Source organism: Xenopus tropicalis, chromosome 10 (assembly GCF_000004195.4).
Source record: "Xenopus tropicalis strain Nigerian chromosome 10, UCB_Xtro_10.0, whole genome shotgun sequence".
In the NCBI taxonomy this organism is placed as follows: domain Eukaryota; kingdom Metazoa; phylum Chordata; class Amphibia; order Anura; family Pipidae; genus Xenopus; species Xenopus tropicalis.
The window spans coordinates 51865846-51877845 of NC_030686.2; the positions used below are offsets into that span (position 1 = coordinate 51865846).

A 12000-nucleotide genomic window follows, 5' to 3' on the forward strand; every position below is an offset into this window, starting at 1 on the left:
ACCTCCCCCTGGGTAAGTGAATCCAATCTCCCCCCAGTACTTACCCAGGTACAGAGCTCTGATTCTCTGTACTTCCTGCTCCTGGGCTGCTCTCTTTCCCATGGTCAGGCAGGAACCTCTCCCTGGGTAAGTGAATCCAATCTCCCCCCAGTACTTACCCAGGTACAGAGCTCTGATTCTCTGTACTTCCTGCTCCTGGGCTGCTCTCTTTCCCATGGAAACTGGACCAGGTTTTATGGGTTAATATGATTACTTGTGTCCCAAGCAGATCCACTGGGAAAGGCCCACATCCATGACCCAATGCAATCCTCGCCAAACTGGATTGTCCAACCATCCCAGTCTCCTATCTTATTCTATGTAACACTTTGGTGCAAAGTGCAGTAGTACTGTATTTAAAATGCCAGGCTGGACATGGCGTGGCATGAATTCCCTAGTGGGTTTGGTGCCAAGATGCCTTTAGTAGAAGTTCCCCAGGGAGTAAGGCCCACACGCCTGCGACGCCCCTTCCCGCCTGCCATGCCCCTGCCTGCCATGCCCCTGCCTGGCCGCCCCTGCCTAGCGGTGGATATGTCGCGCAAGGCAATGCCAGACAGTACGGTTAGTAGGGGGTTAGGGGGGGGACTGTGCATAACAAAAGGAATAACCTGTTGATAGCGCCAGTGAAGAGTTTGTTCTTTACAGACTGGAGTAGGTGTGAGTTGAGGAGGTTCTGACAGAGGCAGAAAGTGCACCTATTGCAGGTACAGAGGCAGCGTAACCGGGCGTGGCTGCGGGGAGACAGAACGACAGCTTCAGCATCCGGCCTACCTGCAAACACAGCTCTACCTACCCCTCTTAGCTGCCCCTCTTTCCTCCCTGTGTGTGTCATGTGACACGGGGGGGCGGGGCCTCTGCACTAACGAGGCTGCTTCTACCTGCAAACACAGCTCTTCCCTACCCCTCTTATCTGCCCCTCTTTCAGTACCTGCTGGGTCCTACAAATGATTGGACATTGGGGTTTCTGAGCCAAGTCGTATGGGAAATCACTAGATCATTCGGTGCCACTAACCTTATGGCAATTTGTCAGATTGCACTGAAATTGCTCATTAAATGGAAATGGTTGTGTGTATGGGCAGCTTGGGGGAAAGCCACACAGAGCTACTTAGTAGCAGCTACAGAAACAGACAATGCTGATCATTTAGGGAGGTGACACACAGGGAGATTAGTTGCCCACAATAAATCTTCCCAAGTGCAGGCGACTAATGCCCCCCACCGGCTGCCCATATGCCACTGGCACTTACATTCTTGTGGGGCAGCTGTGTGGCCCCTGAGACCTGTTCCTCCTCTGGGCTACACAACTGGCCCCTGGCGCTACTTCTAGCCCACAATGTAATGGCTGGGGGTCAGGGCAGCAGATAATAACAGAAGGACATTTGCCACAGCTTTCCCACCCAGGAAAGAAACACATGCAGTGGCAATGACATTCAGGGGGAGCCATTAACCCTTGTGTGGCCAACATGCAGCAGCCATAACCAGCTAGCAGCAGAACTCGGCAAATCAGTCCCCCCCATTTCTCCTCATAATGGAACAGGACAAGCAGTGCTCCCCCTATACAGGGTGCGGTGGGGATGAGGTGGAAGAGAGATTAACCCTTACTCCACCTGGACCAATTCATATATAAAATATATCACTGAGGGGAAAGAGGCTACTCTCCCGGAGTCTGTGGGTGCACACAAACATGTCAAACGGAGTCTCTGGTGTTTGGGGGTACAGCCCTTTAACTCTGGGCCCAATCACACGGGATCCTGCTGGGGGACTCCATGCTGGGGATGATGGGGTTCAGGAGCAGTAACAGCGGCCAATATAACCAATGGGAATGCAAGCTGGGACAAGCCATACAGAGAGAAGGAAAGTGGCGCGAGGTAGTGGGATTGGCTGAGAGAGAAGGGGAGCTTATGAACAATATGGAGGCACCAAGCTGGATTTACAGAACCAATCGCACGTGATCCTGCTGGGGGACTCCATGCTGGGGATGATGGGGTTCAGGAGCAGTAACAGCGGCCAATATAACCAATGGGAATGCAAGCTGGGACCAGCCATACAGAGAGAAGGAAAGTGGCGCGTGGGAGTGGGATTGGCTGAGAGAGAAGGGGAGCTTCTGAGCAATATGGAAGAGGCTTGTGGGTACTCACGGATACATGGCCATTGTAGTCATCTTGATGAAGATCTCCCTGCTGGGACTCTCCGCTGTGTTGCAGGTAAAGGCTTGGGGTGGAGGCATCTTGTGCTTTTTGCAGAATTCTGCTGGGGAAATGCTACTCTCCTGTTTCACCTCATGAAGGTCGGATTTGGCTGCCACAAGCAGGCAGGGCGTCCGGCTGTCCATGAAGTGTTGCTGTGTGCATAAAGATGCCATGAGCGCTCACTCACACTGTACTCACTCATACAGATACACACACTGTACAGACGTGACAAGCATCAGCAAGAAAAACATGTGTATTATCTGCTACACTGTTTCAAGAGTCAGAACCAGCAGGGATAAACTTGCCACTACATTTAAAATAACTGTACAACCAGCAAGAGACCGGTATTGGGGAGCCGGCTTAGAACGGTGCTCTATGTTTATTATGCCAGAGCCAACATAGGGCTGGAACATTCCCTTCCCTACAGCCGGCAGCAATACAAACCTTAAATATCCTGGCACAGTAGTCGAACGAGTGGGGATTAGCAACGTCGTAGAGCAAACAGACGACATCGCACAGTGTATCTGCGGGGGACAAGGCTTCGCTCTCCACAATGTGGTGCAGCTGAAAGACACGTGGAAATGTGGGTATCAAACTGTTCCTCCGGCACAATTCAGTGTTAGTGTGCAACTTGCACTCTCTGCGCACCCAACTTACCAGCAAATACTTCTCCTGGCCGTACACATAGACGGGGTTAATTGCATAGAAGGACTTGTGCTCCTCTCGCACTCGCTTCTGTCTCTGTAATGGAAGCAAACAGGAAATGGGCACGACCAAGGTGGGCAAGCAGATATATATATATATATATATATATGAGTATATATTTCCTGGAGTTAAAGTGCTCACCATTAGGTTCCTCCCTAAATGAGACTGGAGAATCCCACTCTTTCCGCTGCCTTGGGAGCCAATCACGTTGCACCTGAACACATTGCGCTGTGTCTGCCGCTTATGTAAGTCAATCTTCTTATCTCTAGTCACTGGGAGAGAAGGGAAAGTTCTATGGAGGCCTGATTGTGCCTGGGTTGTGCTACTGTACCCAACTGCCAACCTACATGTAATATGGCACTGCCCGGGGAGCCAATCACGTTGCAGCTGAACACACTGCGATGTGTCTGCCGCTTATGTAAGTCAATCTTCTTATCTCTAGTCACTGGGAGAGAAGGGAAAGTTCTATGGAGGCCTGATTGTGCCTGGGTTGTGCTACTGTACCTAAGCTGGGACTGCCAGCCCACATGTAATATAGCACTGCCCGGGGCGCCAATCACACCCTGGCCCTGGGTATGCACCCCTCAGGGCATGTGTTTCATCATAATGTTAACTTTTAGTATGTTATAGAATGGACAATGATAAGCAACTTTTTAATTGGTCTTAATTTTTTTAATTATTATTTTTTTTATTATTATTTCATGCCTTCTTCCGACTCTTTCCAACATTCAAAGGGGGGTCACAGACCCCAGCAGCCAAAAAAACGAATTGTTATTTTAATTCCTTACTTTTCAATTCAGGTTCTCTCCTATTCATATACCAGCCTCTCATTCAAACCACTGCCTGGTTGCTAAGGTAATTTACACCCTAGTAAAGGCTAATAATAAGCCATTTGATAACCCACTGCCTCCTATGGCAGAAATTGCTCTTTGGAGTCATCATCCCTATATATGTCTATGTCTGTAAGTCTATGAAGATTTTCATTCATCCAGGTCATGGTATATCTAGTATAAATAAATTTAAAGCAACTGGACTTGTTAAGAAATATATAGCAAGGCTATATATTTACCCTTAATTGTGCACAGCTACAAGGCAAACATCTGTACTCCCAGGGGGGGCTGCACTGGAACGACATTTAGAGGTGCCAGTCAAGGCCACAGGCAGTATTTCCTATAGAGACACGGAATGTTTGCCTGTGTGCAGCTGGCGTGTACGACTGCTCCCTGTGTTTGTATGTGGGATAGTGAATACGAGCCGGCCTCTGGCTTACCTGTGACTGCCATGGCCTGGGATTCTTGTTCTGTTAGTATGGAGTAGCCCAAGTAGCCCAAATACTCCAGGCACCGCTGCACATCCAGGTACGTTGTTAACCTGCCAGATTCCCAGAGAGAAGCAAAGCAAATATCACCATAAAAAGAGAGGCCACCCCAGTGGGGGTTAATGTGCTTGGTTACACCAGGCAGGTTGGAATGATACCCTAACCCACCCCAGTGGGGGTAAATGTGCTCGGTTACACCAGGCAGGTTGGAATGATACCCTAACCCACCCAAGGAGGGTGTTAATGTGCTTGGTAACACCAGGCAGGTTGGAATGATACCCTAACCCACCCCAGTGGGGGTTAATGTGCTTGGTAACACCAGGCAAGTTGGAATGATACCCTAACCCACCCCAGTGGGGGTTAATGTGCTTGGTTACACCAGGCAGGTTGGAATGATACCCTAACCCACCCCAGTGGGGGTTAATGTGCTTGGTAACACCAGGCAAGTTGGAATGATACCCTAACCCACCCCAGTGGGGGTTAATGTGCTTGGTAACACCAGGCAGGTTGGAATGATACCCTAACCCACCCAAGGAGGGTGTTAATGTGCTTGGAAACACCAGGCAGGTTGGAATGATACCCTAACCCACCCCAGTGGGGGTTAATGTGCTTGGTAAAACCAGGCAGGTTGGAATGATACCCTAACCCACCCCAGTGGGGGTTAATGTGCTTGGTAAAACCAGGCAGGTTGGAATGATACCCTAACCCACCCCAGTGGGGGTTAATGTGCTTGGTTACACCAGGCAGGTTGGAATGATACCCTAACCCACCCAAGGAGGGTGTTAATGTGCTTGGTAACACCAGGCAGGTTGGAATGATACCCTAACCCACCCCAGTGGGGGTTAATGTGCTTGGTAACACCAGGCAGGTTGGAATGATACCCTAACCCACCCCAGTGAGGGTTAATGTGCTCGGTTACACCAGGCAGGTTGGAATAATACCTGTTTACCCACAGGGAGATTAGAAACAGATACTCATATGTCCCCCCCAAAGCCCCTGGTTTCAGGGTTCAATAGACCCTCCTTGCTCAATAAGGTTCATGTAAGTGATTCCCTGATTGGTGAGCTGTTGTGGCTGTAGAGGAAGCCACACTGGGTGCTGTCTCTGCTCACATATCCATTTCACATACTGATCCCAATGGGCCCCTCAGGTTTCATTCCTGACAAAGGCCTGTAACCAGCAAAGACCCTGCTTTACTCACGTCCACTGGGACAGGAAGCCCTGGTAGGTGATCCAACCCTTCTCATTGGTGTAGACGGTGTTATTAACATCGGGGCCCCAAGGCATATAGGGGAAAACCTGAAACAGATCCTTCAGTTCCTCGGGAGATAGAGCACAATCTCTGTCCTGCAACACAAGGTGCCACGTGAGTCCCACACATGTATGTGCGCAATGAGCAGTCACTGCAGCTTGGCGCCCCCTACTGCCCCCGGCAGCCATACTGGGGCTCACTGTATGGCCAAAAGGACTGTTGCATTTCCCTCATATGCACAGCCCCAGGGAGCTCTCTGTGTATTTGTGTGTCATTCCCCCAAGGAAACGCAGCTTATATATGTGCAACCAAACCCCTCCGCCTTCTACTGCACATACAGAATATATAGCGCATACAGAATATACAGCACATACAGAATATACAGCACATACAGAATATATAGCGCATACAGAATATACAGCACATACAGAATATACAGACAGTGTTGCACTCACCTGATCGTGTTTATCAAATATACTCTGCAGAAAGAGATAGGCGTGATGGTTCAGCTCCGTCGTACAGTCTATGGGAACCTTAAGCCTGAAACAACAGTCACATGTCATTGCCAACCCCCCTGCCCTGCCATGCCCTCCTGCCAAACCAACCTGTGCCCTTGCTAGCTGCTCTATTAGGCACCCTGAATACTTATTGATGGAATAATTCTTCTTCACTAAGTAGTGAGTAGAAAGAAAGGCTACTCACTGAGGAAACAGGTATTCAGGAGTCAGTTCCAGGTCATCATCATATCCAAATCTCCGTAGTACAGTCCAGGTGGTCTCGTGCCTCCCCCGCTGGATAAACAGTGTGTGTAGGAACAGGAAACCTGCAATTGGGATAATGTCAGAGTGTTCCGGGACTGTACCCCCATCTGCCTGACCCCCTTCCAACAACTATTGTATTACATATTTATATGATATATTAGTGTATTTATATAACATATTGGGGGGGTGCAAGGATCTAATATATCTGGGGCAATGAGCATATACAGTAACAACATCGGGGCTACACAACCCCAAACCTACATGTGATTCATTATGCCTGTTTTGGGGGGAAGGGGGGGGGGGCTAAAACAAAGTCACATACCAGGCTGAACCACACACAGGACAGGGAAACTCCAAACACAGCAATGAAACAGTGGAAACACAGGGGGTGAATGGGGAGTGCCTATCCCTAGTGCATGGAGTCAGTTAGGGGGGGAACTTTGCAGCTGTCTGTAGCGGGACAGAACCCCCATTAGTGAGTGCAATTTGGGACCCCACCTTTCAGAGTCAGCCCGTTGGCAGACACCCCGTCGAGCACATTCTTTCGCACCACGTTCTTGACATCCTCCAGGGCTTGCGGTGCCAGCGGTATGTGAAAGCAGATTCTCTGCAAGGCAAGAGGGAGACATGGCAGTGACGGGCTGTTTGGGGGCCACTATTGCTGGGTAGGTAAGTGGGGGGGGGGGGGGGGTGTAGCCACTCTTACCTGGAAAAAGTTCAGTTCAGCATCATTTAGAATTCTGTCATTATCCATATCAGATATCTTAAAGATCCGTGTCAGGGCTTTCACACAGGCCGGCTTCAGCTGCAACGAGTCAAAGGGGGTCATACGCGGGGGCCACAAACACCTTACAGGGCACCTCCCATTTACATATTGGGGGGGCGGGGGTGGGACACCCAAATGAATGATGTAGGAGAACGACTAGAATGGACTGGCTTGTATCCAATGTAGTTGGCATCTCTAAGGGCCCTATATCCGTGTTTGGCTAGCAAGGAACAATAGGCACGACTTTCTGTTCCCTGTCTGAATGACATGCAGGGGTGTGACTAGCACTGCACCCCAAGGCGAGCTGGATAGAGAGATGCAGGGCAGGGAATAAGGCAGCCGGGCTGAGCCTATCAGGGGCTCCGTATATGGCGGAACGGCCCACACTTGCCTAATGCCCATTTATGGGGACAGGGGTAACTGCCAATACAATGCAGCAATACTCCATCTGCAACTGGCCTACGTGTATGTTTTGTTCTGCAACTCTCTACCGCTATCTGGTTGCTGGGGCTTAACTAAGCTAGCAACCAGCCAGACTGAATGGAAGATGAACAGAAGTCAGGCCCAGAAGCAATTGAGAGCTTGCCCCTCCATCCCAGCACTCTCCTTTCTGTACAAGCCACACAGCCATCCCATACCTCTTTCTCCTCGGGGCAGTAGAGGGGCCCGGTGGGGTGCAGCACAGCTTTCTGAGCGTAGTAGAAAAGCTCCGATATGTTTTTCAGGTTCTTGGCTGAACACTGAGAGGAAAACATTAGAGATCAGGAAACTCACACAGTAGCACTTACTCTGGAGGCTTCAGCTTTAGGAAACGTTTAGTATGTTATATAAAGGCTAATTCTAAGTAACTTTTCAATTGGTCTTCATGGGGAATGGGGTCGCTGCCCCGGCAGCCAAAACACGATTGCTCAGCAGTTTTATTGTTACTTTTTATAACTTATTGTTCTATTCAGGTACTCTCCTATTCACATATCAGCCTCTCATTTAAACCACTTCCTGGTTGCTAAGGTAATTTAGACCCTAGCAACCAGATGCTGAACAGAAAGTGAAATAACTAAAAAAAAAATACAAATAAAAATTGAAGACCAACTGCAAACTTCCTCAGAATATTATACTCTAATTAACGTTTAAGGAAAAGGAAAGGCTAAGTCACTTGGGGGTACCAAAATGTTGCCAAGTGACTTAAATCTCTTACCTTTTACCCCGGGCTGGTGCCCCTGTTAGGAGAGAACCACACCAACCCGGGGTACCTGTAGAGCTTCCTTCTTCCGGTTTCTCACGCTTACACATGCGAGTGAGAGGCGGAACTTAAACAAGAAAGTCGCTTTTCACTCTACTGCGCAGGCGCCGGCCCAGGGATTCCACCGGCAGAAGAAACAGGAAGGAGGAAGCACTTGCTACAGGTACCCCGGGCTGGTGTAGGTTCTCCTAACAGGGGCACCAGCCTGGGGTAAAAGGTAAGCGATTAAAGTCACTCGGGGGTGTCTAACATTATGGCAGCCCCAAGTGACTGAGCCTTTCCTTCTCCTTTAACTCAAAGGTGAACATCCCCTTTAATCTCAATCCTCTTCCCTGTGCCGAGTGCCATGTACCCTGCGTGGCACAAACCAGCCCAAGGTACTAGACAGTCCTGCGTGGCACAGTCCAGCCCAAGGTACTAGAGCGCCCTGCGTGGCACAGTGCAACCCAAGGTACTAGAGCGCCCTGCGTGGCACAGTCCAGCCCAAGGTACTAGAGCGCCCTGCGTTGCACAGTGCAACCCAAGGTACTAGAGCGCCCTGCGTGGCACAGTCCAGCCCAAGGTACTAGAGCACCCTACATGGCACAGTCCAGCCCAATGTACTAGAGCACCCTACGTGGCACAGTCCAGCCCTTGGTACTCGAGCACCCTGCGTGGAACAGTCCAGCCCAAAATACTAGAACGCCCTGCGTGGCACAGTCCAGCCTAAGGTACTCGAGCACCCTGCGTGGAACAGTCCAGCCCAAAATACTAGAACGCCCTGCGTGGCACAGTCCAGCCTAAGGTACTCGAGCACCCTGCGTGGAACAGTCCAGCCCTAGGTACTCACCCTGCGTGGCACAGTCCAGCCCAAGGTACTAGAGCGCCCTGCGTGGCACAGTCCAGCCCAAGGTACTCAAGCACCCTGCGTGGAACAGTCCAGCCCAAAGTACTAGAACGCCCTGCATGGCACAGTTCAGCCTAAGGTACTCGAGCACCCTGCGTGGAACAGTCCAGCCCTAGGTACTCGAGCACCCTGCGTGGCACAGTCCAGCCTAAGGTACTAGAGCGCCCTGCATGGCACAGTCCAGCCCTAGGTACTCAAGCACCCTGCGTGGAACAGTCCAGCCCAAGGTACTAGAGCACCCTGCGTGGCACAGTCCAGCCTAAGGTACTCGAGCACCCTGCGTGGCACAGTCCAGCCCTAGGTACTCAAGCACCCTGCGTGGAATAGTCCAGCCCAAGGTACTAGAGCGCCCTGCGTGGCACAGTCCAGCCCAAGGTACTAGAGCGCCCTGCGTGGCACAGTGCAACCCAAGGTACTAGAGCGCCCTGCGTGGCACAGTCCAGCCCAAGGTACTAGAGAACCCTGTCTGCCAATCAGTTCAACACCCTGGCAAAGCTGCACCCACCTCTACGCATGTTTCTATCTCGGAGTATTGGTTCATAATGGGCAGGATTGTTTCCAGGCTGCTGTAATCCAAAAGGTCGGACTTGTTCCCCACCAGAATGAGTGGAACCCTGGAACAATAAAAGTACATTGTAGCACATGAGGGGGAACCCTGTGGCCGACTGATGTATTTGGGGGGGCACACAGGCATCAGTGCAGTGAAGCCACAATCTGACAATGAGCGGCTAGCCTATAGCATATTATATAAAAACGTGCATAGGGAGTCACAGCTTGGGGCCACACTGATGCTACTGCGGGGACCCATGAGTGGGGGGGTTGTGTCACCCAATGGTTTGGTTACACCAACAGCAGCTTCCCCCAAATGCGGCTCCATGTTACTTGATGGCTGTGATTGCAAGCCCCCGTGCCCCAGTGTTACACATACCTGTTGTCTTTGTCCGTTCGTTCGTTAATGAGTGGGATCCAGTGGTTGGTGACCTAAATGAATGCAGGACATGCCATTGAATACACTGCATATTATGTACATGGATAAACCGTATTACAAGGGTAACTAAACACACACAAGTGAAGGAATGCCCTTCTATCTGAAAGTACAGGAATCCCAACCATGGAAAGGATTGTGGCAAATCCAGGTTCAGCTTTCATTGAAAATATTCCCCTTCCTTACCTTATCGATGGAGTTCCTGTTATTCACGGCATACACAATGCATATAACATTGGCCTAGGAGAAAGGAACAGCCATTTAGAGTATGTACACCCCCACGCCCGACTGAGAAATGGGGCAGCCCAAAAGTATGTACACCCCCACACCTGACTGAGATGGGGCAGCCCAAAAGTATGTACACCCCCACGCCTGACTGAGAGATGGGGCAGCCCAAAAACTGACTTTGCTTCAAGCCAATCATCCGCTCCCAATAACACAGCCATTCCTGCACCGGTACAGCTGGGGTTTTTGCTACAGAAACCCTACTATAGTTTATATAAATACCCCGCTGTGTAGCCCCGGGGGCAGCCATTCCTGCACCGGTACAGCTGGGGTTTTTGCTACAGAAACCCTACTATAGTTTATATAAATACCCCGCTGTGTAGCCCCGGGGGCAGCCGTTCATGCACTGGTACAGCTGGGGTGTTTGCTACAGAAACCCTACTATAGTTTATATAAATACCCCGCTGTGTAGCCCCGGGGGCAGCCATTCCTGCACCGGTACAGCTGGGGTGTTTGCTACAGAAACCCTACTATAGTTTATATAAATACCCCGCTGTGTAGCCCCGGGGGCAGCCGTTCCTGCACTGGTACAGCTGGGGTGTTTGCTACAGAAACCCTACTATAGTTTATATAAATACCCCGCTGTGTAGCCCCGGGGGCAGCCGTTCCTGCACCGGTACAGCTGGGGTGTTTGCTACAGAAACCCTACTATAGTTTATATAAATACCCCGCTGTGTAGCCCCGGGGGCAGCCATTCCTGCACTGGTACAGCTGGGGTGTTTGCTACAGAAACCCTACTATAGTTTATATAAATACCCCGCTGTGTAGCCCCGGGGGCAGCCATTCCTGCACCGGTACAGCTGGGGTGTTTGCTACAGAAACCCTACTATAGTTTATATAAATACCCCGGGGGCAGCCATTTGCTACAGAAACCCTACTATAGTTTATGGCTGCCCCCGGGGATACACAGCGGGGTACTTACAGGGTAGTGGGCACTACAGATAAAGGAGACACTTACCCGCGAGATCTCCATATACAGCTGATCATCAGTCTGTTCTGCTTCTGTGCGGGAGAGACAATCACATCCTGTTAAAATGGCCCCTTCCCTCCACCCCAGTGGAAAGCACAATTCCCCCATAATGCACTCTGACAGAACAGGCCCAGCTGTGTGGCTCTCCCATCATGTAAGGGCCACGTCCCATGGGGAGTCGCTTGCAGTTAAATCTCGGCTACTGTGGGATCGAATATCCCTGAAATGCCTTCTCAGGGGCAATAAACAGAATGGGCTGTGGGAAGGCAAATACATTGCTTTGTTTTCCAAAGTAGCACAAAGTTTCCTCCTGCGGATATTTAATCTCCCCGTGGCCCCAATGGTTTCAGTAATATCAGTGGCTGCAGCGACAGTAACATGGAAGTCATTATTTCTGCCCCTCTGTAATCAGTGTGTGTGTGTGGGGGGGGGGGGGGGGCAGCACCAGAAGGCAGAATATTGGGGGGCAGGAATGATTATTTAGCCACGGGTATATCTATATGTATTACCGGAATAATCCACTATGTGCGTTGGCACTCTCTCAGGGGTGACATCTCCAGGGATCGTAATCTCTTCTGCCCGAGCAGGAACCTACACCAGAGACAGGAAG

General features: G+C 50.6%; 1 protein-coding gene across 3 annotated transcripts in view; it reads right to left on the reverse strand.

Moving 5' to 3' along the window:
• Positions 1 to 12000, reverse strand: part of rhot1 (ras homolog family member T1) — a 28567-nt gene that overhangs the window by 9231 nt on the left and 7336 nt on the right. For 2 of the 3 annotated variants that reach the window (XM_031894355.1, XM_031894354.1), the window contains exons 3-19: positions 11900 to 11981; positions 11379 to 11422; positions 10322 to 10375; positions 10079 to 10131; positions 9656 to 9764; positions 7663 to 7764; positions 6965 to 7063; positions 6757 to 6865; positions 6200 to 6320; positions 5953 to 6037; positions 5447 to 5592; positions 4198 to 4298; positions 3069 to 3199; positions 2880 to 2963; positions 2667 to 2786; positions 2172 to 2374; positions 645 to 767 (exon numbers count right to left, since the gene is read on the reverse strand). In XM_031894355.1, the coding sequence (XP_031750215.1) occupies positions 645 to 767; positions 2172 to 2374; positions 2667 to 2786; positions 2880 to 2963; positions 3069 to 3199; positions 4198 to 4298; positions 5447 to 5592; positions 5953 to 6037; positions 6200 to 6320; positions 6757 to 6865; positions 6965 to 7063; positions 7663 to 7764; positions 9656 to 9764; positions 10079 to 10131; positions 10322 to 10375; positions 11379 to 11422; positions 11900 to 11981 (1766 nt within the window). The remainder of the gene's footprint in view (positions 1 to 644; positions 768 to 2171; positions 2375 to 2666; positions 2787 to 2879; positions 2964 to 3068; positions 3200 to 4197; positions 4299 to 5446; positions 5593 to 5952; positions 6038 to 6199; positions 6321 to 6756; positions 6866 to 6964; positions 7064 to 7662; positions 7765 to 9655; positions 9765 to 10078; positions 10132 to 10321; positions 10376 to 11378; positions 11423 to 11899; positions 11982 to 12000) is intronic. The other variant, XM_031894356.1, reaches the window with a different exon arrangement.